The 24,504-nt window shown below is 64.5% G+C and overlaps 1 protein-coding gene across 2 annotated transcripts in view; it reads left to right on the top strand.

The window, feature by feature from the left end:
- The window catches only part of AHDC1 (AT-hook DNA binding motif containing 1), a 50,635-nt gene that overhangs the window by 23,570 nt on the left and 2,561 nt on the right, over positions 1-24,504 (top strand). For both annotated transcript variants that reach the window (XM_056509220.1, XM_056509221.1), the window contains exons 2-4: positions 18,095-18,257; positions 18,991-19,031; positions 19,421-24,478. In XM_056509220.1, the coding sequence (XP_056365195.1) occupies positions 18,095-18,257; positions 18,991-19,031; positions 19,421-24,435 (5,219 nt within the window). In that variant the 3' untranslated portion in view covers positions 24,436-24,478. The remainder of the gene's footprint in view (positions 1-18,094; positions 18,258-18,990; positions 19,032-19,420; positions 24,479-24,504) is intronic.

Genomic DNA, 24,504 nt, shown 5'->3' with positions numbered 1-24,504 from the left:
GACACCGGTGTCCCCCGGCACCTCCTGGCCAGTGCCAGGGCTCGCTCAGAGCCAGCCCAGTGCCAGCTGGCCCCATCCTCCCCGCAGCACCCCGCTGCTACCCACATGCCCATTGCACCAGGCTGCCAGCAGGCTGGGACACACCAGAGCAGCTCGTGGCTACCAGATCCCGTGCCCACCCCTCCTCCCTGTTCCCCATCCCTGTGCCACACCTCGGGGGTGATGGTGGCACTGCCACAGTGCGTGTCCCCCCTCGCTGGCGCGCAGAGCCGTGGCAATACATCATTTACCGACGGACAGGTATTAAGATACATTATGGATAACTCACAGAGAGAGACGCTATTAATAATACAGACACATACAGAGGGAAGAAAGTGCACACTTGATTTCCATGTTGCTACCAGGAGTTGTGAGGCTGGCTCTGGCTGCCTCTTCCCACACGTGACTGCAACACAGTGGGTAGCTGACAGCCCAGAGAGCCTGGCTTGGGGCCAGGAAAAAGCAGAAAACACAATGTCTGTGCATATCCTCTCTCTTAAAATAACACTCCAACACCGTCTGAGACGAATTAAAATAAGATCAGGAGCGGTCTCGCGAAGAGAGGAAGACGAAGAGGGAAAAGCCAGGCAGGGGAATGGCCGGAGCTGGGTGGCTTCAGCCCTGGGCGCAGATGGAGAGGGGCTGTTCTGCAGGGTTGGAGTTGGAAATAATTGAGGGGAAATAAACAAAGGAGCGAGAGAAGGCGAAGAGGGAGAAGTAAATGCCGTTTTTGGGAGGGGAGCGATGGCGGCGCTGGCTGTCCTGCACATGGCTGTCCTTTGGAGGGGAGCCGGGCAGGGCGGGGGATGCGAGCACAGGCTGCATGATGGAGAGCATCAGGAATTTCCTGCAGCTGAGGAGCACACCAAATACCAGAATGCAAGAGCGAGCGGAGGAGAGCAGGGTGCCGGGAGGGAATGGGGAGGAGGAGGAGGAGGGGGATGCAGAGGTCTGGAAATAACTGGCAGGGAGAGCAGCGAGGGCAGGGGGCAGCGTGTGGGGGTGACCTGGGGCTTTGGGGCTTTTCCCAGCTGTTTCCGTGGATTTTTCTTGCTGCTTTTCCACACCCCGTGGTGCCTCATGTGCTTGAACGGGGGTTTGGGGTATCTGGGGAGTTTTATGTCTTTCCTCCCTTCTTTCCCCCCTTGTTCCCCCGGGTTATGTGTGATCAGTGATAGCCAGACACAGGGTCCCACAGACCCCTGCCTGCCCCCTGGAGCAGGATCCGGGCTGGGGGAGACAAGAGCAGCCTGGGGAGGGAGCACATCCCTGCAGAATGGTGTCCCAGGAGAGCAGAGGCCCTTTGGGGAGAACCTCCGTGTAGGCAGCGAGGTCAGAGGCTGCCCCGGGAACCGCGGCAGCGCCTCCCACATGAGCAGCGAGTTTGCCAGGCTTTCTCAGACCATGCTCCTGCTTTTCCCTGGGCCAGGCTGGATTAAACACAACAACCCGAACAACCCGAGCCTCCTGAGGCTGGTATTGCATCCAGGTGCAGCCCGACCTCTCCCTCCTCCTACGCTCCCTCCTCCTCCTCTCCCTCCTCCTCGGCCACCCCTGGCTTCCCCCTGCATCCTGCTCCTGGCTGCATCCAGCCCTGGCTCCCCCGGGGATGCTGGGGGGGCCGGAGGGGAGGGGGGATCAGAGGGGGCATCTTGCAGTGCCGGATCCAGGTAGCCAGAAGGTCGCACTGAAAATCTGGAAGTGGAGTTTGGAGCTCAGCAGAGCGGTGAAATCCGTCTGGCTTTAGGGCAGAGAGGAGGAGGAGGACGGTGGAAGATGCAGTGAAGGGAGCAGGAAGGAGAAGGGCTGTGTCCCCTCTTCTTGGGGTGCGGGGTGTCCCCAGGTCAGTGCATGTCCCAGCTGGGGCTGTGCCGAGCAGCACTGCGGAGCAGATTGGGGATATTTGGGGAACAGAGGGTGATGAAGAGGAGACGGAGGAGCCCGAGCGAGCGCTGGAGCCCATCCTGGCCATGCCGAGAGCTTTGCAGCCCCTCCCGCAGTCCCCGCCGTTCCGGGGTCCGCCTCACCTGCCGGGGCCACCCGGGGCCGAGCTCAGCAGCGCTGGGGGTCAGCGAACAGCAGCCGGGGCGCGAGGAGAGGCTGAGGGGCTTTTTGGGGCTGGCAGCCCCCGTCATCCTGCTCAGTGCAGCCCGGGAGCCATTGCAGGTTCCGGGGCAGGGGGTGCAGCATTGCCAAAGGGAGTCTGACAGTTCTGGGGGCTCCCCCCGCCCTGTGCTGCACCCCCTGTGTTTGCTCCTTCCCCTCCCTGCCAAACCCCCCCTCTGCCTTCACTGCAGACCGTGAGCCTTGTTCTGGGTGCAGGGGCTCCCCGTATGGATTGTGTGCCAGGAATCACTCCCAGCCATCCCCGTGATCTCCAGCCCGGGGGATGAGAGGGCACAGGGACCCTGCCGAGGTGCAGAGAGACAGGACTGCAGCCCGAGCGGCTCTGGCAGCCTGGGACCCCTCCCTGGGCCGTGAACCTGGGGACAAGGGGCTGCCGTGCCCAGTGTCAACCTGCCTGGGTGGGGGATTCGAAGCCTGTGCTCCCCCCAGAGCTGGGCCATTTCTTCTTAAGCATCAGCTGATTGCCCTCTCTGCAGTCGGGGTGGTGGGGGCGGAAGGCGATCCTTTCCCCAGAGGTGTCCCCCAAATCTTCCTGCCTGCCTGGCACAGGGCAGGGTCCCCCTATCGTTTTGGATGGGTGCTCACAGGGGTCACGGCACCTCTGCTTGCACCATGAGGTCCAGGATTGGGGGTCCACGGGCTCCAAACCTGCCCTGGCAAGGGACACTCAGGGTTCTGGTACCTCAGGGTGGGGACAAGATGGCATTTCACCTCCCAGCGATCACAGGGTGCCCCACTGCCCCCTCTGTCCTGCCCAGCCTGCCCCCCTCCCTGCACATGCCTTTGCGCAGGGGCTGCAGGCAGGCAGGCGGGGGGGTGGGAATACTGGCTGGAGCGAGTCTGAACCTGGCATCTGTCGAATGTCACCTTACCCAGACAGTCTGTGCTTCCCTGTCTCCATATCAACCGTTCTGCTCCAGCCACCTGCGGGGGGGTGGCAGGGAGCGTCTTTGGGAAGAGGAGATCTCGTTGCTCCCCTCCCTCCCTGCAGCCTCCCTTCCCTTCCCTGCTGCCCCCCGGTGCCAAAACCCGGGCTGTAAATCTTGGGCAATGCTCCTCCAGCCTGGGAGCTGGGGGTGACCCTGACGCTTACGGCTCCGTGACCCCACATCACATGCTCTGGCTCCACTGTGCCTCAGTTTCCCCTCCCCGGCGCAGCTGTGGCGCAGGAGGGATGCTGGGGCTTGTTCCACCCCAGCCGCGGCCATGGGGGCCTCTTCCAAGAGCTCGGCATTTTTCCCTGGACTTGTCCCTCTTCCCTGCGACCAGATGTTCTCACCCTCCTCCCTGCAGCAGGGTCCGGGCCAGAGCCGGGACAGCGGCACCGCCTCCTGCCCGCACCTGGACAGCGCCCGGGGCGGGGCAGGGGACAGGGACAGGGAACAGGGGGCAGGGACAGAGGACAGGGACAGGGGACATTCTCCCGTCCTCCCGTGGCTGTGTCCCCTCCCGTGGCTGTGTTCCGGCTCCCAGTGCCCAACTACAAGGCACAGCCAATCCTTCCCACACCAGCTGAGTTGTGGCAACACCAAAGGCAGCAAAGAGCTGAGCCCAGTGTGGGGCAGGGGGTGGTGGCACCAGGGCTTGGTGTTGTGGGGATGCTGGAGCCTTTTGGGGGTGCTGGGATGCTTGGGGAGATGCTGGAGTATTTGGGGGGGTGTTGGAGCTCTTGGGGTGAAGATGTTTGACTACTTGGGCAGATGCTAGAGCGTTTACACACTGGAGCATTTGTCGTGGGGGTGTTGGAATATTTGGGGGGGATGCAGGAATACTGGAGGGATATTGGAGTACTTGGGGTGGGAGTGCTCCAGTATTGGATGGATGCTGGAGTGCTTGGAGAACTGCTGGAGCATTAAGGAGACTGCTGGAACATTTGGAGTGTGGGGGCAGTGCTGGAGCCTTTTAGGGAGTGCTGGAGCATTGAGGCCAGGACTGGAGCTCTGTGGGCATGCAGGGCCTGGCGGGTGCCGAGACACGGCGTGGGACAGTGGGAGGTGTGCGTGTCACTTGTAGGGCTCGTGGGTGCTGCTCTGGGCTGAGTAAATTCTGCTCTGGGCTCTGTGAATGCTGCTCCTGGGGCCCATGGGTGCTGCTCCTGGCCAGGGTGCCTCGGGCAGGCTCAGGCCATGCAGCAGGCAGAGTGGACACACAGACAGCCGAAGACAGACGGACACAAGCGCGGCTCCCTCCTCTCCCAGCCATGTGCAGCGGCTCTTGCAAGTGTGTAATTTCACCACAGTGCCTAAACGAGGGACAGAAGTAAATTGACCTTTTCACCCGTTTTCCTACCAGGGGGATTATAGCCTGTTTCCTGTTAAATCTCTCCAAGAACTGGCTCCATCCTGCTCATGGAGTGGGGCGGGGAGGAGGGGACAGACACCCACCCAAAGTGGGGCTTTAATTTCCCTCCTCATCCCCCTGCACTACGCCTTTTCCACCCCATCCCATCGCTCCACCACCTCTCATCTCATTAAAGTCTTCGGGGTGATTTAACCAACCCCGGGCAAAACCAACGTGGAAAAAATTGCTGGGAGGAAGGAACCGAAGGCGGAGAGTGATAAATATTGAAAGGGTGGGATTTCGATGTAGGCTGCAACAGCTGTGCCGGTTACAGTGTCACACTATCTCTCCACAGGTTTACTGACCCATTTCCATTCACACGGCTGCCAGTATCTTAGCAACTGCAACAGTCCCCCAAGAACAGGCATATTGCCTGCTATTAGTGACTGCTGCAACTGTGTCAAGGTTAGCTCTCTCCCTCCAAGCCCTGCCAGGTTTGTTTTTTGCCCAAAGCCAGCACAGTCTGTTCGGTGACATGTACCCCGGCAGCCATCCTGGCTGTTGGGTGTTCATCTCTGCCACGGAAAATGCCAGTGGGGCTGGAGGGGTTGCTGGGATGGTGGTTGTGGGGTTGGGTGATGGATGGGATGAGGTTTAGGTGATGGGATGGTTCAGGATGTCGGTGTGGGTGGTGGGATGGAGCAGGGTGTGGGGTTGGGTACGCTGGGAGATGCTGCAGGGTATTGGTGGTGGGGTGGGGTGCATAATGTGTCCCCCAAAAATAGGACCATTGCCACCTGGTTGGGTGTCACTGTCACCCCTGTGCAACTCTGAGCTCTGAGAACCTGGAGAGGGGTTGGGGGCTGCGCTGATCCCACTTGGGCGCTGGGTGTTCATCCTCTCCATGAAAAATGTCAGCAGGGCTGGAGTGGTTGGTGGGTTGGGGATGGATGGATGGGCTGTGGAGCTGTGTGCTGGGATGTGCAGGATGCAGGGTTGGGGAGTGGGGTGTGCAGGGTGCAGGGTTGGAAGTGGGATGTGCAGGATGCAGGGTTGGGGAGTGGGATATGCAGGATGCAGGGTTGGAAGTGGGATGTGCAGGGTGCAGGGTTGGGGAGTGGGATATGTAGGATGCAGGGTTGGGGAGTGAGATGTGCAGGATGCAGGGTTGGGGAGTGGGATGTGCAGGATGCAGGGTTGGGAGTGGGATGCAGGGTTGGGGAGTGGGATGTGCAGGGTTGGGGAGTGGGATGTGCAGGATGCAGGGTTGGGGAGTGGGATGTGCAGGGTTGGGGAGTGGGATGTGCAGGATGCAGGGTTGGGAGTGGGATGTGCAGGGTTGGGGAGTGGGATGTGCAGGATGCAGGGTTGGGGAGTGGGATGTGCAGGATACAGGGTTGGGAGTGGGATGTGCAGGGTTGGGGAGTGGGATGTGCAGGATGCAGGGTTGGGAGTGGGATGTGCAGGGTTAGGGAGTGGGATGTGCAGGATGCAGGGTTGGGGAGTGGGATGGAGTGGAATGCAGCTTGGCTGGTGAGATGATGAGGATGCCCTGCTGGATGGGGGATGGAGCAGGAGGTGGGGCTGGGTGTGCTGGGAGGTGCTGCAGGGTGTTCAGGATGGTGAGGGGTGTGGAATATAACCTCCAAAACAGGCGTGTTGTCATCCAGCTGCGTGTCACCATTGTCCCTGTGCAGCACCAAGCCCCAGGAGGGGTTGGGGTCTGCACCGATCGTGCTTGGGGTGTCACCCTGCCAGGTTTGCTTTTCACCCAAAGCCAGCATGGGCTGTTTGGTGACATTCCCCCAGCAGGTGTCCTGAGTGTTGGGTGTTCATCCCTGCCATGGAAGTGATGGATGGGAGGTGGGGTGGGGTGGTGGGATGGGTGGGATGGTGGAGCTCAGCATGCCGCGGGATGCTACAGGATCTTGGGGGTGGTGTGGATGCACGGTGTGTCCTCAGAAACAGGAGTCTTGTCACTCAGATGGGTGTCAGCATCACCCCAGCCTCACAGGGGACTGGGGCTGCACTGATCCCACCCGGGTGTCACAGGCTGGATCGGCCTCATCCTGTGCCCTCGGGGGCTCAGGGCTGGGCTGGCCATGGGCAGGGGGTAGCCCTGGGGTCCGTGGTGGCTCGGGGAACAGGACACGTCTGTGCAGGCACCGCCACACACCAGGCTGGGACAGCAATGCCACGTGCGTGACATTCACTGCCACTACCTCTGTTCCCACCGCGCCTGGCCCTGAGGGGAGGGGCACGTCAGAGAAGGGACTTGTCGTCCCTCGGTGTCCCCAGAAAATAGTGATCGTGGGGTGACTGAACCCACACCCCACGCTGGGAGGGAAACTGAGGCACGGGACCGTCCCCCGCAGGCAGAGCCCCCCTCCCGCAGCTCCCGGGGCTGAGGAGCAGCGGGCAGGCTGCGGGGGGCTCCAGTGCATCCCCACCCCCCCCATCCCGGCCACCTCCCCCGGCAGCACTGCAGACAGCAGGCTCCACACCGGCACGGCCGCGGGGACGGCTGCGAGGGAAGCCACAAAAATGATTTAAGGGGCTGGCGGGATTGATTTATTAAGAACAATTAAAAGCGCTAAATACGCTTAGCTCAGCCAGACACCAGGCAGGGAGCCTGGGGGGGAGAGACCTGACTGCCGGATCCGGAGGGCGCGGCTGGCAGCAGGACACTGGTGCCTCTGGTGGGGGCACGGAGCGGGGCGCGGCTGGGCTGGGGCAGCTGGGGAAGGACAGGGGTGCTGCTGGAAAGGCAGTGGAATGGGATGGAGCACCCTGGGGCTTGCATTCAGGGTGGATTTGGGCCCAGGGATTCATCCAGGTAATTTATCTAGGGATAAATTATCACTATGGCATGGATTTTCACCCAGGTGTGCCTTTGCACCCTGTAGTGGGATGAATTTGCACCCAGGGATGGGTTTGTATCTGGGGATGGGTTCACATCCAGCGAGGGCTTCACCCAGCTATGGGTTTGCACCCTGCAGTGGGATGAGTTTGCCGCCAGGGCAGTGTTTGCATCCCAGCTGGAAGAGATGGAAGGGATGGAAGGGATGGAAGGGACCAGGGTGCCTGTAGGAGCAGTAACCTTGCTGGGCAGGGTTCTGTCCCAGTCTGACGGTGCTGCCCTGGGAGCTTTAGCAAAAGGATTCCCCACCAATGGACACCCACAAGGCTGACTTGAGTGTGGGTCCAAGGAGCTCATGGAGCAGAAATCCCAGAGTGCTGTGACATCTGCAAACCTGCATCCCTCCCAGGAAATCCCAGCCGAAAGTCCTTGGAGGCTGGGAGAGTCCTTGGCCGTGTCCAGACCTGCCCAGCCCGGCTCCTCCCAGGCACCAGCAGCGGCTGTGGGGGCGCGGGGAGATCTGGGGTCCCTCCTGGGGTCCTTCCTGGAGTCCCTCCTGGGGTCCTTCCTGGGGTCTCTCCTGGGGTCCCCGGTGCTGTCACCATGCAGGATGAGCTTCAGCCAGCAGTTCTGTGTCCTGTGTGCTGCCGGGCTGTTGGGATACCAGGAGTGGGGGCAGAGGGCTGTGCCCTGCAGTGTTCCAGCCCCAGTGGCTGCCTGCAGTGGGAGCACTGGTTTTGTACCCTCTCTACTGCTGCTCAGGATCCCTGGACTCGACAGGCTGGCTGTACTTCGGGACAATGGGGATTCACGGGATGCTCCAGGACACTGGGGTTCCGAGTCATGTTACCTCCCTCCCTCCCCTGAACCCCTCCCAGGCCTGTCAGGGAGGTGGGGTCAGGTTTTTAGGTATGGGTTCAGATTCCCCACAGGCTCCTTCAGTCACCTCACCTTGGGGCTGGATGTGCCCACGTCCCCATCATCATTTGGGCCCCTGTGCCACGAGTCACGCTGGGCACATCCTGCTCACCAAACCCCACCGTATGGGAGGGGCCCCTGCCCCAGCCCCCCGGACAGGAACCCAGGAGTCAGGAGGAGGTGCTGGGAAGGTGCAGAATGGGAACAAAAGGTCGGCGGAACGGCTGGCAGGGGCGAGCGCAGCCAGAGGCTTTCTGCTGACCCCGCTCCGGCGGCCCCGGCCCTGGCCTCCCCCCGCCGCCCCCACCCCTCCTGCCGACGTCAGCGCTTCCCGGCAGCGCTCCCAGGTCTACCTGGAGCTGGCCTAGAGGTGGAAAAGCCATTTCTGCCTCTGCCCCGGCGCCTGCGCCTCTGCCAGCCCTGGCCAGAGCCTCCTGGGGCAGGGTGGGTGCTCATCCCTTGTGCCCAAGCATCACCCCGGGGTCATCTGTCCTTGTTCCTCGAGGATGGAGCCGTGGTGGGTGAGGTCTGCAGTGTGCTGTGAGCTGGGTGATGGCCATGGCGTGGGTGCTGGGGAGCCCTCTGTACCCCACTGCGGCCCCTGGGTGTACCCGTGGGGCCAGTGGCTGGGAATAGAGGTGGATGGAGTGGCCAGGGATGGAGGTGACCCTGCTCAGCGGCCCTGACACAGCATTTGCCTCTGTGCTTCTTCTTGCCCAAGTGCTGGCACAACCACGGGCAGCGGGGACAAAGCCGAGTCTGTGAGACAAACGGGCTGCCCAGGGTCACGACCTGGGACGCGCTGGTGTCCTAGCAGCCGCGCTGGAGGGAGGTGGGTGCAGTGACTCCTCCGGAGCCGTGCAGAGGTGGGACGGTCACTGGGGTGTCCGAGTGCCCCCGGCCCCGCCAGCGCTCCCGCCGCCGGCTGCCCAAGGGTTAACGAGAGTTTGCTGCTCCTGCAGACAATTAGTGACATCTTTGCTGACAACGCCACACTGAGCCTCTGCCGCCTCCCCGGCAGCACCAGCCCGGCCGCCCCCGCGCCCCGCGGCCCCCTCTCCTCCGCCCGCCTTCGCTACCGCGGCCCCGAGCCCCGGCACCGCGCCCCGACACCGCGCCCGGCGGCGTTCGGCAGCAGCGGCAGCATTGCAATCCCAAGCGGAGCAGCCGACTCCCCTCCCTGCCCTCTGACCCGCTGTTGCTGTGGAAACTGCATCCCACGTAGGATTATGGAGCTGAAATCCGCAGGCTCCAAACTCCCCTCCAAATCCAGACGGTCACCGGGGTCCCCCCGCCCGCAGCGCAGCCCCCCCGCCCACGGCGCCTGCGGGGTGCCGCGGGTTGCCACAGGGTGCCTGATGTCCCCAGTGCGGTGGCAACTGGGGACCGGAGGCGGTGACAGCAGCGCTCCTGCATCCCGTGGTTTGCACCCACTGGCTGGTGACACTGCTGAAGATGTCACTGTGTCACCACGAGGCCATCAGTGACCCCTGGCCCATCTGCTCCCTTGTGCCATCGTTTGGGTACCATCTCCCTGTGTCTCATCCCTGCATCTCAGGGGGAGAGGGTGCTGTGCTAGCAGGACCCTCACCCTCAAACAGCACCCCGGGAATGTGGCTTCACACCAAGGACTCATCCAAAGCAGCTCTGAGGCAGCAGCAGGAGCCGGACACCCAGCAGAGACCCGCACACCTGCAGGGACCGGTAGGGTCCCCCGCGGGGGGAAGGGGTGGGAGAGCAGAGCCTGTTTGGGGAGCTCTGTGGGCTGCGCTTGTGTCTCAGCATCTCTCCTGCCACCCGAGGAGGTAGGAGCTGAATTAATCGCGATCAATTAGTGCTGCTTCCAGTCCCTGGCTCCCTCCCTGCACCAGCTTTGTGCTGTCGCACCCAGCGAGGGGGGCCTCGGTGTCCCCCGCAGCACCTGTGCGCCATGGGGGACTGCAGTCCCTCCGGACCCCCGAATGGGGATAGGGAACAAGCAGCGTGTCCCCCAGCCCATGCGGCCTCGAGAAACGTTCCTGCCATAAAATTTGGTGGAGGGGATGAGGAGGGGGCTGCAATAGTGCCTTGAGGTTCCTGCGCCAGGCTGGAGCAGGGTGAACGGGTGTCCGGAGTGAGTGTCCAGATCCTGCAGGATACTGCAGCAAATGCCCTGCAATCTGCAGCTGGATGAATCCCACCTTCCTTCCCCCGCAACGTGCTGCCCTGGGCTACAGCTAATCTATTGTGCGCTGGGCTGCAGCCAGCACAAGCTGCAATACAGTAAATCCTTCTGCAGTATCCTGCAAGGGGACTGAGCCCAGCCGCAGCCGCCTGCCGCCGCCAGACAAAGACGGGGGGCCCCCGCGGGGCTGGGGCACAGGGGACCAGGGCACCAGAGGGTGGCAGGACCCCTGGCGTCGTGCCGGCCAAGATGGGAGAATGAAGCCCTTGAGCAGGGTGGGAAGTTCTCCAGGGAGTTTGGGTGGTGCTGAGCATTCCCCTGGTCCTCCAAGTCTGCGGGTAGGGAGATGCTCAGTCCTTTGAGTTTGGGCTTTCCCCAAGTGTTGTTACCACCAGGCTGCCAATGTGTGCAGGGGTTTCTGTGCCCTCCCTTTCCCTGTGCGTGGTGCATCCTTCCCTGTGCCTCAGTTTCCCCACCGATATAGGGTCACTGCAGCCCCCTCCCTCAAGCAGGCTCCATCACATGTGAGCCCCGCTGCCCTTTTCCGGGGCATTTTGTTTGGATACTGTCATTATGGTTATTATTACTATTATTATTATTATTGGGATGTTGGTGGGGCTCTGCAGCTCTGCCGGACCCGTCTTTGGCGAGCGAGGCATCCTTCAAAGGGAAGGCGCTCCGTCACCGCCCCACAGCAGCTGCGTTCTCCTCAATTAGAAGAGGTAATGAAGCAATTTATGGGCATCTACAAAGTGATGTGTGAGTGACAGGCTGTGTACGATCCGCGCCGGGGCTCTGCCGGCAAGTTGTGTTCTTCCAATTTTAATGGAAAGCTCCCCGGCGAGGGGGGAGAGCGAACATGGGTGTGTCTCTAGGTGTGTGTGCTGCGGAGGGCTGGGCCGGGGGCGCCAGCTCTGTGGGCGGGGGGTGGGGGGTGGGGTGGTGCAGAGAGATCTGGGTGCTCCAATCCCCGCCCTTGGGGAGCCTGAGCTTGTAACCGGAGATGGGGGCAGCTGGGGGGAGCCCAGCCTGGGGCTGGGGCGCTGCAGGACGCCTGGGTCCTCTGGAATAGTTGACTGCAGCTCCCTCTCTCCATTAGCGCCTCAGGCACTGCCCATCCTGTCCTGCCTCAGTTTCCCCATCCCTATCCCTGTCCCCGCTGCATGGCACTGGCAGGACCCTCCACATCCCTGGCTTTTTTTGCAACACCGTGGCCTCTCAAAGGGGAGGGTGAAAAGTGTTTCGGGGTCAAACCCCAGCGGCTTGCACTGCCAGCACCTGGGGATTGGGATGGGATGGGATGGGATGGGATGGGATGGGATGGGATGGGATGGGATGGGATGGGATGGGGGTCTGCAGTGCTGTGCTGGTGCTTGGGGTGCCTGGGGGCCCCTGGAGCTCGTGCGTGCTGCCATGGGGTATTGTACCTTCAGGCAGGTGTGATCCTGTGTATGCACAGAGGTGAGTGCTGCACGTCCAGGTGCAGGTGTCTGTGTACCTGTAACACAGGTGTGCACCCATCAGGGCACTCACCAGTGCCTGTGCATGTTCCTGTACCTGTGTGTCTCTGTACGTGCTTGTCACACGTGTGACCCACCCGTGAGCACGTTGGTGCCCACACGTGTTCCTGTACCTGTGTGCACCCACAGCACTGGAGGTGTGTGCACCTGTCCGAGGCCTGTCTGCACACGGGTGTGCAAATCCTCCCCCCGTGCGTGTACCTGTGCACAACCTGCGTGTGCACAACCATCTTGGGCACATTCCGGTCTGTTAGTGGGTGCACCGTCTCCATGCCCACGTATTTGGGGGTGCCAGGCCGCTCGCGTGATGGGGCAGGGGTTGCCCCCGCCTCCCCACACCCCTGCCCCATCACGCCGGCGTTGGCATCGTCCCCAGTGGCTCCCACACCCCAGCTCAGCCCCAACCGGCCACATCTCCCAGGAAACAGGATCCACAGCCAGGAGTTTCCGCTCTACTCGTGTGTGCCTCCCACAAAAAAAAAAAAAAAAAAAAAAAAAAAAAAAAAAAAAAAAAAAAAACAAAAAAAAAAAAAAAAAAAAAAAAAAAAAAAAACCTGACACCAGCACGGCCGTTAATCCTGCCGGCTCATTCTGCTTTTCTGGTCTAGCCAGTTTCTAAAATTGGCTAAGGGAGGCAACTGGCTGCTCTCCCCCCGCCCAGACCCCTCCTCGGTCCCCACCTGGTCGCCCCGGCGCGGTGTCAGTACCTGGACCCCGGCACCCCATTGCGGGTGGGGTACGACCGGCAGCGCTGGAGCCCTGAACGGGGCCCGGGTGGCACCGGCAGAGCCCGGTGGGCTTTGTCAGCGCGCTCCCATCCCGGCGGGCGCCCCTTGCTGCCCTGGGCAGCCCCCCAGCCCCAGCGCCGGGGGAGCTCGGCTGTGCCGAGCGAGCCTTCGGCACGGGCACGCGTCCATCTGGCGCCTTCCAAATGTTACTGGCCTCGCAGGATCCCGGCTCCGCTCGCCGTTAACCCGCAGCGCCCCGGCGGGGAGCGGGGGAGCTGGGCATGGCCATAGGACCCCCGGGGGGCTCCGGCGGGGGGGCTCTGCAGCTGCCCAGGTGCCGGTGCTGGGGCTGGGGGTGGCCTGGGCAGCCGGCGGAGCCCCCGGCGCGGCCGGCGCTGGGCAGGGACACGCCGGGGCTGTGACTCATGCTGTGGCTATAACAGGGAGCCCGGGAGGGGGGCTGCGGCCATCTGCGCAGCCTCGGGGCTGCCAGCACACTGCGGGGGCCTGGGGTGCGCTCCCCACGCCGGGCACAGCCTCCCTGGCACCGCCGGGAGCAAACGCACCCGGCACCCGGGGAGCGCCGGGCACCCCGAGCTGGCATCCCGAGGAAGCGGTGCTTCTGTGTCCCGTGTCCTCCCGCAGGCAGGGACAGGGCAGAAGAGGGGGCCCGGGGGCTGCTCGCCTCCCGCGCCGGCTCGACGGGGCGGGGGAACAAAGCTGGCACCGAGGGAAGAGCTAAATTTAGCGTTTCCCTGCTAGCTCTGAACTGCGGCGCTGGGCTCCAGCCGGCCGAGGTGCCACCATCGCTGCTGTCCATCTGTCGAGCCGTTCCCCAGCCCTCTGGAGCCCCCCCAAGCCAGGGAGGGGGATCAGACCGAGGGGGTTGGGGGGCTGCATCCGTACTGGGCGGTGCCACTGGGGTCACCTGAGCGCGCCCCAGCATCGGGGGCAGCGGGGTGCCCACGGCTGTGGGGTGGCCGGGGAGGGTCCCCCAGGGAAGGGACTCGTGACTGGGCGAATGGTTGTGGGCTGAAATGGTAGCTGGAGGGGGATTGGTTGTTGTGGGGAGATGGTTTCTTGTGGGGCAGAGGGCCAGTACAAGGAGATGGTGTTTGAGGGGTGGTAACAGTTGTTAAAGGGGAAATGGTCATGAAGGGACAGATTGTCATGGCAGGAGAGATGGTCCCTGTGGGGGAGATGGTGCTTGAGGGCCACGTGGTTCTCACAGGGGAGATGGTCAGTGGCCACTGCAGGTGAGGTGGCTGTTCAGGGAAGATGGTTTTGTGCAGGGAACATGGTCCTTGCATGGAAGGTGGTCGTTTCAGGATAGATTTCCTCCTGGGGAAGATGGTCCTTGCAGGGGAGATGGTTCCTCCTGAGGGAGATGGTTCCTCCTGAGGGAGATGGTCCTTGCAGAGGAGATGGTTTCTTGAAGCAGCAGGAATAGGAACCTGCCCAGGCATCCCCCCCGCCCACCTCGAGGGCACTGTGCCACGTTCTGGTGCTGAGGACTGAACCTATCCAGGGTGCCATCGGCTCCAGGACCCCTAGGCCTGGAGAAGGCCACAGCCAGGTGGGGGCTGTGCTGCATGAGACCCCCATGGCAGTGGCACATCCAGAGCCAGGCCCGGGAGAAGGGCCGTGTCCCCTGACTCAGCACTGTCCCCAGCAGAACAGGGGTGTCCCTGGGGTCCCTGTTGCCAGGAGCAGGGGCATTGCAGGGAAATGAGCTCCCCAGGCAGCTTCCTGAGCTCTGGGTTGTGAGATGTCATCCTTTGGCACCCAGTGGTCCTAGACCCTCCCTCCCGGTGCCAGGGCGGGTATGTGAGCCTGCCCTGGGGGTGTGACACCCTGGGATGATATGAGGGCAGAACCCAGGATTGTTTGCCCCAGATGCCAGCCAATCCCTTTCTGGCACTGTCATCCCTGCAGCATCCCCACGGCATGTCAGACGGACATGTCCCCTCACCAGCTCCCTGCTGGTGGGGAACCCCAAAAAAACCTCTGAAAGCCCCACAAAGGGAACTGGCGGCCAAGCAGCTCGTCTGGACCCGTTACCTAAGATGAAACCCAGGCGCCATCTGCTCCATCTCGTAATTAAGAGCATGGCAGAGGAGTCAGGGCAGCGGGAGGACGTGGTGACGGCAGGGGGGATGTGACAGCGGGGTTCCAGCCACGGGGTGACAACTGAAGAAGGGTCAGAGCTGCCTGCAGGCGCTGTGTGCCCCAGCACCCAGCCGCGGCCACCCTTCTGAGCCCCCTGCTCGCCCTGCTCCCAGTCACAGCGTCCCCAAGGCAGGTGGGTGCTCTGGGAGCTGCCGGTGGCACCCAGAGAGGACCCCAACAACCCTGGCTCTGATGGGTGCCCCAGTTCAGAGGAGGGCAGGGGATGGGGTGTGGGGAGGACGAGGAGGGAGCAGGACCCGGCTGCTTTGGGGTCTGTGGTGCTGGATTGGAAGGGGTGTGGAGGTCGGCGTGGAGGGGGTGATGGTGGAGGGACCCCCCGCGCGGCTCGGGGAGGAGGTGGCCACTGGGGGCTGGCTGGGGAACACGGAAACCCTCGGCGAGCGCCTGCCAGGAAGCTGTCACTGGAGGGGATTTTCCATTGGTATCAGCAGGCGCAGGACGGGCTGGGGGGAAACTCGTGGGGCGGGGGTTGGGGGCTCCTGGGAGGGGACCGGGGGGTGCGAGGGACGGGGCATAGAAGGGACAAGCTCCCCGATACCCATGGGGTGTGGGGGGGGGATGTGTAGGGGAGCTGCACCCCCGTGATACCCCCAGATGTGGGGGAGAGGGGAGAAAACCACCACGGTGTGAGTGTGAGTGGGTGTGCAAGGGAGTGTCCCCGCCACCGCGTCCCCGTGTGCCACCCGAGTGGGACACTCCCGGTGCCACCCCTGCAGTGGGAGGCCAGCTGCGCACACGGGTTGACGGCCGCACCCTACGCCCATGTGGGGGTCCTTAGGGGCACCCCGACCCTCCGCAGCGCCCCAGGGACCCCCGAGGCCGTGGGCAGCGGGGAGGACGCCCCGTCCTCGCCGCGGGCTGCTGGGCACGGCGCCCCGGCGGGGGGGAGGCGTCGGGCCAGTGTGTCCCCATCTGTGTGGCGGCTGTGTCCCTGCCGCCTGCCTGTCTCTCGGTGGCATCTCCGGCCCCACCCTGACGTCTGTGTGGCCTCGGAGCCGGGCACCAAACCACGTCCGTGTCCTGCGGGGCCATCCCTCCTTCCCCCCGCTGCCAGGCCGGTGCCAAGCCGGCCCCTCCGTGCCCGCGCTGTGCCAGCGCTGCGGGTCGGGGCTGGGTGCCAGCAGCCTCGGGGGGCTCAGGGGGGTTCGAGGGCGCCTGCAGTCCTCCGCGCACTGATGCTGCCACCCCACCGCACCCTTCCCACCAAAGGGGGACGTGTCTGGGCGGAGTGGGGGAGATGGGGGGACATCCTGCCGGGTTCGACAGGGCTTAGAGCAGGCTGGGCTAGGGAAGGTGTTCCTGCCAATGGCAGGGGGCTGGTAGGAGATGAGCTTTAAGGTCCTTTCCAACCCAAACCATTCCATGATTCTGATTCCTCTCGCCGCCAACCTCCGTCAAGCCTCAAACCGTTAAACTAATTAAAGCTTTGCAGCAGCAGGATTAAGCCCGGGCAGGGGAGGTGGGAGCCCAGGTAGTCGATTAGTTCACCAGGCGAGGATATTGGATTTCTGCGAGGCGAGTCAGCAGTCTTCGGGGGCTGTTATCTTTGCAGGGCTGCGGGGTCAGGAGGTGGGAAGCGGAGGTGACTGCAATCTCGCCCGCTTCATCCCCCCGCTCTTCATCCTCAACCCCCCCGGCCCCGCCGCAGCACCCGGTCTGGCCGGCTCTCCCCCGCCCGCGGCGCCCATCTCTATCTCTCCTTCTCCCTCCGTCTCTCCTCGCTTGTGTGGTCTCGGCTGGTGTTTTGTAACCAGGGAGGAGAAAAAAAAATTAAAAGAAAATTTTTGAAGGGGGAAAATAAAAAAAAAATAAGGAAAAAGGCCCTACCCCTGGCGAGGAAGCCAGGAATGGCGAGGTCCGGAGAACCTAATGGGAAACATGTGGCGGCTGCCTGGGGCTGAGCGGGGAGGTGAAAGTGAGCGCGGCGGCGCGGCGAACATCCCGGTGCGCCCCGCTGCCCCCCCGCAGCTCCCTGCGCCCTCAGCCCCCTCCCCATCGGCCCTGCCGGGCTCCCACCTGCGCTCCGCACCGCCCCGCACCGTGCGGGCTGGGGGATGGTCCTGCTGCCCACCCCGCGCGCGGTGGATGTTTGGGGGGCAGGTGGGAGGTTTGCACGGGGCCAGGGCGGGGTCCCGGCGCAGGGAGTGTCCTCCGTGTCACCGGACACGTGGCCCCCGTGGGACCGAGGCCCGGAGCCGGACACCGGTGGTGCGGGGTAAGAGCTGTGCCCAGCCCAGGGATGGTGGGCAATGGAGAACGTGCAGAACACGGGCCGTGGGGTGTCCAGAGACCCCGCACACCCCACTGGGGACTCCCCGGGCGTCCCGCAGTGTTTGCCAAAGCATCGGCAGCTGCGTGAGCCACGGACGCACCGGAGGATGGCGGCGCAGAGCTGGGGAGTGCATCCTGACACACCCCTGACACCCCGAACCTCCCCGCGAGCGGCGTGTGCAGCGGGGACCAGCTCTCGGCGGCTGTTCTGGAAAACCTCCCGTTTGTTTCCTTCCTGCCTGCCTCCCCTCCGACAGCTCCCTGGGCACACCAGCAGCCTCAGCAGAGACGAGACCGGTCTTTCTAGCACATATTTTACTGCTCCGCACAGCTCTTGGTGTAACTTTACACCGAGGTGCCCGCATCTCCGCGGTGCCAGCGCTGCGCCCAAAGGCTGGCGGGGAGACGGGGAAAGGGAGGGATGCGGATGGACTGACAGGTTTGAATTCTCTTTCCTTGCCTTGTTGATAAGTTGTCACGCTAATCCAGACACCGGGAAGAGCCTGGATCACGCCGAGCGGCTGCGTGTGTCTGCGGGTGTGTGCTGGGGGAGGGAGCCAAGCGGCAGGGATTCACACGCGGCGCTGGGGTGGGAAAACAGGAAGGCGTACTGGCACGGGGGGATGGCGAGGAGCTGAGGGGTTCCACCTGCCCCCCTGTCCCACATGGGCAGCGGCCGTGGATGCCTCGACCTCGTGCGGAGAGTGGGGGCCCGCAGCTTTCACGATGCTCCCCCTCGGATGGGCAGCCCCCGGTTCAAGGCATGGACACGGTGAGGAGGAAAGAGTTGTCCGTCCCCAAAACGCCACCCCGGGCACCCCGCGATGGGGCGAAGGGCACAGCGTGAGTGTCCCCTGGGTGTCCCTGTGGACTGTGACTTCGAGGGGGAGGTGTCGACGGATGGCACGCGGTGTGCCCAGCCCTGCGGGCACCCGCGGCGAGCGGTGCTCCCGGGGGAGGGGCCGCTGGGCTGATGTGCGGGGTCTCTCTCGAGCAGATGGGAGCTCGGTCGCCTGCCAGCCCTTCGCACTGGAGAACGGTGCCAGCCCGCCAGCCGAGTGGTTCCCGCGTGCCCAGGGCTCCGGCCCCCACCAGCCCGGCAGCGACGGCGACAGCAGGAGCTTCCGAGTGAACCTGCACTGCAAACACCCCCGGAACAGGTACCTGCGGCCTTCACCCCAAAAACGGGCTGCGGCACCAAGGGGAGGTTAGCGGCATATCTCGCTGCCGATGTTTTGTCCGTCCCGCTCTGGGAGACACCGGGCGAGAGGCTCCCCGGCTCTGCACAACCTCCCGGCTTGGGATTTTGGGGTGAACAGAGGAGCTGCAGTCCCTGTGCAGGGGGCGCGGGGTGCCCGGCACCCACCCGCGAGCGCCTGAGCCACCCCAGCACTACCCTCGCTACACCCCATCCCAACGGGGGAAACTGAGGCAGGCGTCACAGAGGGGTCCCGGCGAGGGGAGGGGCGGCAGCGGGCAGTGCCCGACGGGTGGGTGCGCAGCTGTGCGTGGGGTGTCCTGGGTTGGGTGGGTTCGGGGCTGTGGGGGGTGGGATGTGCTGAGCCACCTCCTCGGGCGAAGACCCCCCCGCGTGTCCGGAGCGCGGCTCGCCGGGGACACCTAGTGGCAGCGCCACCGAAGGACCCCCGCCCCACCGAGGGGGTGGTGGTGCCGCTGGGGATGGGAGGGGGCCGTAAACCTGTCCCGTCTGTCCCCCAGATCAGGGGGTGCCTTCCCCTCTTTGCCCATCCCGACGCCGCAGTGAGGGGCGACCGTGGGAACTCGGGAGGATCAGCCCCTGGTGTGTCCCGTGCAGGAACTGGCACAGGGGTGGGGGGCACTTCACTGACACCCCCTGCGTGAGGCTGACCCTGCACACCCCTTCCTTTGCAGAGAGCTCAAGTGCAATAGCAGGAGCAGCAGCAAAGCCGAGGGTAAGTTCCAGCCCCAGCCCTCAGACAGCCAAACTCTGCCCCTATGGTGGGGTGGGAAATCCCAGACCCCCACGGGAACCCCCTTTCATCAGGGAGCGGGCTCTGTGCTGGAGTCTGGAATGAGTGGTCCTGGTGTGGGGAGGACATCCAGCCCCCCACTCCTAAGCTGGGGAAGGCATCCAGTTCCCCCAAGGCCCCATTTTCGTGGCTGTGAGCAGGGCTGTCATATTCCCGCGGCTGCCAGCCGGGTCCCTGCTGGTGACAGGGCAGAGGGAGCCGGGGGATGGATATGGGGACTTCATCCCTGAGAACCGGGGGATGGAGTGAGGCTCTGCTTTTGGCTGGAAGGGCCTGTGGAGCCTCACTGTCCCCCTCTCTGCTGCCCGTAGGTCCTGGTGTCACCTTTCCTGACCCCCATGTCAGCAACTGCTCGGCCAAGCGGCACGCGGGGGAGGAGGAGGTCAGGATGCGTGTGAAGCCCCCGGGCCCAGTGGTAACGACCAGCGTTGTGCGTGGCTCGCCCGACTACGTCCGAGAGCCCAAATTCTACCCGCCGGGACACCCGGTGCAGCGGCCCCCAGCCTGCCCGGCCGAGAAGGCGTTGTCCTGCAGCGTGCTCAGCTTCCCTGAGGGCTCCTGCCCCGCGCTCGGCCGGGAGCACCAAGCAGGCTCGCTGCTGCACGGCGACCCGGCCGACCGCTGCCAGAGCGTCCACGGGGGCACCAAGGCGGCCGAGGACCTGCTGGGCTGCGCCGGGGAGTCCCGGATCCTGGGGGGCAGCGCGGAGGAGGCATCCACCCGCGATCGGGCGCCAAAAACCTTCCCCAACGCGACACTGGCCTCGGGCCGCTGCAACGTAGACAGCATCCTCGCCTTGCTCCGGAGCAAGTGCGGCAACGGGCACATCAACCTCCACCCTGTGGTGCAGCTCATTGACATCATGAAGGACCTCAACCGCCTCTCCGAGGACCTCAAGAACAGTGGAGTGCACCTGGACTGTGGCAGCCTCCGCGGTGGCAGCGGGGCTCACGAGGACAGCCGCCTCCTGCCCGCTGACCGTGACCTCCAGTACAGCTTCTTCTCCTCTCCCTCCCTGGCCAACAGCATCCGCAGCCCCGAGGAGCGGGGGGTGCTCCTCAAATCCGATCCGTCGCGGCATCCCCGGCCTCCCGCGCGCGATGGAGAGGCTGACGGAGGCGGGGGGAGCGCCCCGCAGCCCCCAGGACACAGCGTGGGTGTGGGGGACGTCTCCAAAGCCCCGGCGGATGAAGCCGGCTGCTCCCAGCCTGATGCCAGCGATTACTCGGAGCTGGCCGAGGCGGACATCCTGAACGAGCTGGCCTCCCTGGCGTGCCCGGGGACGCAGCTTCTGGAGTCGCAGGCGATGGAGCCGCAGCCCCAGTTGCTGCCAGCCCAAGAGCTGGACTCCCAATCCCGGCTGTTGGATTCCCAGTCTCTGGAGTCACAGCCCCAGCTGCTTGATTCGCAGAGCCTGGAGCCGCTGCCAGAGTCGCTGGAGCTGCAAAACCTGGAGCCGTTGGGGCTGCAGTCACTGGAGCCGCTCTCCGAGTCGCTGGAGCTGCAGTCGCTAGAGCCTCTGTCCGAGTCGCTGGAGCTGCAGTCGCTGGAGCCGCTGGCGGAGCCTCTGGGGCTGCAGACTCTGGAGCCGCTGCCCGGGGCGCTGGAGCCGCCGCTGCTGCCTGCCGAGCCTTCGCTGCTGGAGCCGCAGCCTCTGGGAACCGTCTCGGAGCTGCTGGAGGCGCAGCCGGGCGCCGGGGACCCTCTGCGGCCCCACGGGCTGCAGCCCCGGCTCGGGGGGTGTCCCCTGAGCACCATGGTGAAGCGGGGTCCCTGTGGGGGCCGGGGGGCCGGGCGCTGTGGCGAAGACCACCGCAAGTACGCACTGCGCCGGACAGACAAACCAAAGATGCTGTGCCGCAGGAGGAGAGCGGGCCGGGGGCGCCGGGTGGACATCGCCCCCGAGAGCCGCATGCTGTCCCCCCTCGCCCTGCCCGCCGAGATGCCCCCCGGGCCCGAGGAGCCCGACACACCGGTGCTGAGCCCCCCACCGCCACCGCCCCCCGCCACGCTGGACCCCGATGAGATGCCAAAAGCGCCCACGACGGGGAAGAAGAACAAGTGCCGGGGTGTGAGGAAGATGGTGGTGAAGATGGCCAAGATCCCCGTGTCCCTGGGGAGGAGGAACAAGACCACCTACAAGGTGTCATCGCTCAGCAGCAACTTGAACCTGGAGGGGAAGGAGCTGACAGCCAGCAGCTCCATGGAGCCCACGCCGCTGCTCAAGATGAAGAACAATGGGCGCAACGTGGTGGTGGTGTTCCCCCCCGGCGAGATGCCCATTATCCTGAAGCGCAAGCGGGGCCGACCTCCCAAAAACCTGCTGCTGGGCCAAGCCAAGCCCAAGGAGCCCACCCCGGAAGTGAAGAAGAGGAGGAGAAGGAAGCAGAAGCTGGCCTCGCCCCAGCCCTCCTACATCGCGGACACCAACGACAGCAAAGCCGACTACTCGGACGTGTTGGCTAAGCTGGCCTTCCTGAACCGGCAGAGCCAGTGCTCGGGGCGCTGCTCACCGCCCCGCTGCTGGACCCCCAGCGAGCCCGAGTCCATTCACCAGGCCCCCGACACCCAGAGCATCTCCCACTTTTTGCACCGCGTCCAGGGCTTCCGCCGGCGCGGCGGCAAGGCGGGCGGCTTCGGGGGGCGCGGGGGCGGCCACGCTGCCCGCGCCGCACGCTGCTCCTTCAGCGATTTCTTCGAGGGCATCGGCAAGAAGAAGAAAGCGCCCAGCGCCCTGCACGCTGACCCCGTGCACCCCCGCAAGCGCGGCCGTCTGGAGCCCGACCCCGTGGGCAAACCCAAGCGCAAGCGACGGGCGCGCAAGAACGGGGCGCTGTTCCCCGAGCCTAGCTCCGGGCAGAGCTTCGGGGACGGGCCCGCCGCCGAGTGGGGCGGGGGTGACAAGGGTAGCCCCTGGGCTCCCCACCACGGCCACCCCGGCAGCCAGGCGGGGCGCAGCGGTGGCTACCAAGGCGCCGAGGCGAGGCCGTTCCACGCGGCGGGGCTGGAGTCGGGCTCCTCCGGCCGCGCCGGGTTCTACGCCAGCAGTGCTCCGTCCTCGCAGGCGGACACAGGGCCGGAGCGGCACAGCCTCTTCACCGGCTATTTCCGCTCCTTGCTGGACTCGGACGACTCCTCCGACCTGCTGGACTTTGCCCTCTCCGCGTCCCGCTCCGAGTCCCGCAAATCGGCAGCCGCCTACACGGCCGCTCCGGCCGCGCTGCCCGGCCAGCGGGGCTTGGCCGCCTACTCGTCCCGCGGGGGCAAAGTGCCGGCGGCCAGCCCGGCTGCCGAGGCCGCTTTCCACGCGGCCATGCAGGGTCGGCCGGCCTTCCCGCCCGGCCGTGCCTCCAGTGGCTACGGGGTGAGCCAGGGCTCGTCAGAGTGCCGGGGCACCGAGTCTTTCCCCAAACTGGCCCCGCCGTCGGCTGTGTCCCGCTCGCCCACGGCTCACCCGGCGGCCAGTGGCACCCCTGGCTACTCGCCGTACGGCAGCTACGGCAGCGCCGGGCAGAGCGTGGCACCCGCCAGCGTGTTCCCACCGGGAAAGCAATACCCGTCAGCACAGGACTGCCCCAACAGCAAGGACTGCAGCTTCGCCTACGGCAGCGGCAGCAGCCTCCCGTCCTCGCCCAGCAGTGCCCACAGTGCCGGCTACGCGCCACCGACAGCTGCTCCCAGTTTACCGCTGGGAAAAGCCGCCTTCTTCAACAGTGCCGAGCAGGGGGGGCAGTTCTCCAGCGCCGCGCACACCCCCCTGCGCTGCGACAGCCGGGCCAGCACCGTCTCGCCCGGCGGCTACATGGTGCCCAAGGGCTCCACCTCCTTCCAGCCCTCACCTGAAAACTGCCGGCAGTTCCCCAGCGCCGCGCCCTGGGCCTTCCGGCAAGGCTATGGCGGCTTGGATTGGAGCTCGGAAGCCTTCAGCCAGCTCTACAACCCGGGCTTCGAGTGCCACCTTAACGAACCCAATGTCATCCTGGACATCTCCAACTACACCCCGCAGAAAGCCAAGCAGCAGACGGTCTCCGAGACCTTCTCCGAGTCCTCCTCCGACAGCACCCAGTTCAACCAGCCGGCTGGTTACCGGCGCGCCAACAGCGAGGCGTCCTCCAGCGAGGGCCAGTCCAGCCTCTCCAGCCTGGAGAAGCTGATGATGGACTGGAATGAGGCATCCTCTGCCCCTGGCTACAACTGGAACCAGAGCGTGCTCTTCCAGAGTAACTCTAAGCCCGGGAGAGGCCGACGGAAGAAGGTGGATATGTTCGACACCTCCCACCTGAGTTTCTCCTCCTCTTCCTCTTCTTCCTCCGTGTACCCCTCCAAGAGGAACACGGGACCCCGGCAGCCCCGGGGGTCCCGAGGGGCTTGTGCCTCCAAGAAGGAGAGGGGCACGGGCAAAGCCAAGTTCCCCACCAAGTCACAGGCGGTGAACCCGCTCTTCCAGGAGAGCACGGACCTGGGCTTGGACTACTACAGCGGGGATAGCAGCATGTCCCCCTTGCCCTCCCAGTCCCGGGGCTTCGGGGTGGGAGAGCGGGACCCCTGTGACTACTCCGGACCCTACTCCATGAACCCCTCCACCCCCTCGGACGGGACCTTTGTCCAGGGGTTCCAGAGCGACTCCCCGGGTCTGGGGCAGCCGGATTTGGAGAGCAAGCACTTCCCTGCCCTCCCACACCAGCTGGCGGCCCCCGGCCAGCAGACTGTGTTCGAGGCCGGTTTGCAGAAAGCCTTCTCGCCCAACTGCTCCCCGACCTTGGCCTTCAAGGAGGACCTGCGGGCAGGCAGCATGCGGAAGCTGCCGGCCTGCGACTCGCTCAAACACAGCATGCAGGGGGGGGCCCTGCCGCACGCCCCCCACCTGGCCTGCCGCGACCTCCCCCTGCCTCAGCCACACTACGACTCCCCCAGTTGCAAAAACCCCCCGTACTGGTATTCCCCCAACGCCAGCACCCGCAGCCCCTCTTATGACGGCAAGGCGGGTGCCGGCATGCTGGTGGACTTCATGGGCAGGACGGACCCCCCGTGTCTGAACCCCCACCTGAGCAGCCCTAGCGGCACCCACCCCTCCAAGGGCGAGAAGGAGCCCTTGGAGATGTCCCGGGCTCACCACCGGGGACCCTACGCTTGTCCCTTGATCAATGACTTGAACATCTCCCCCGTACCGAGAGACTCAATGTTGCAGCTGCAGGACAACTACAGGTACCCCAGTTTTGCACCCCAAGGGCACCCCGTCATGGCCCCCACCCAGAAGAGTGGGTTTTTGGGACCCATGGTTGAGCAACAGCATCCTGAGGACACTTTTACGGTCACCTCATTGTAGTGTCTGATGACGTGCCAACCGGACAACGAGGTTTTGTTACAGGGTAGGTGGGGGACAGCCTGGGGGTGA

This window comes from Oenanthe melanoleuca, chromosome 23, assembly GCF_029582105.1.
Source record: "Oenanthe melanoleuca isolate GR-GAL-2019-014 chromosome 23, OMel1.0, whole genome shotgun sequence".
Classification (NCBI taxonomy): Eukaryota; Metazoa; Chordata; class Aves; order Passeriformes; family Muscicapidae; genus Oenanthe; species Oenanthe melanoleuca.
Note: the sequence above shows the minus strand (reverse complement) of the source record. Positions and strands in the feature narration are given on the sequence as shown.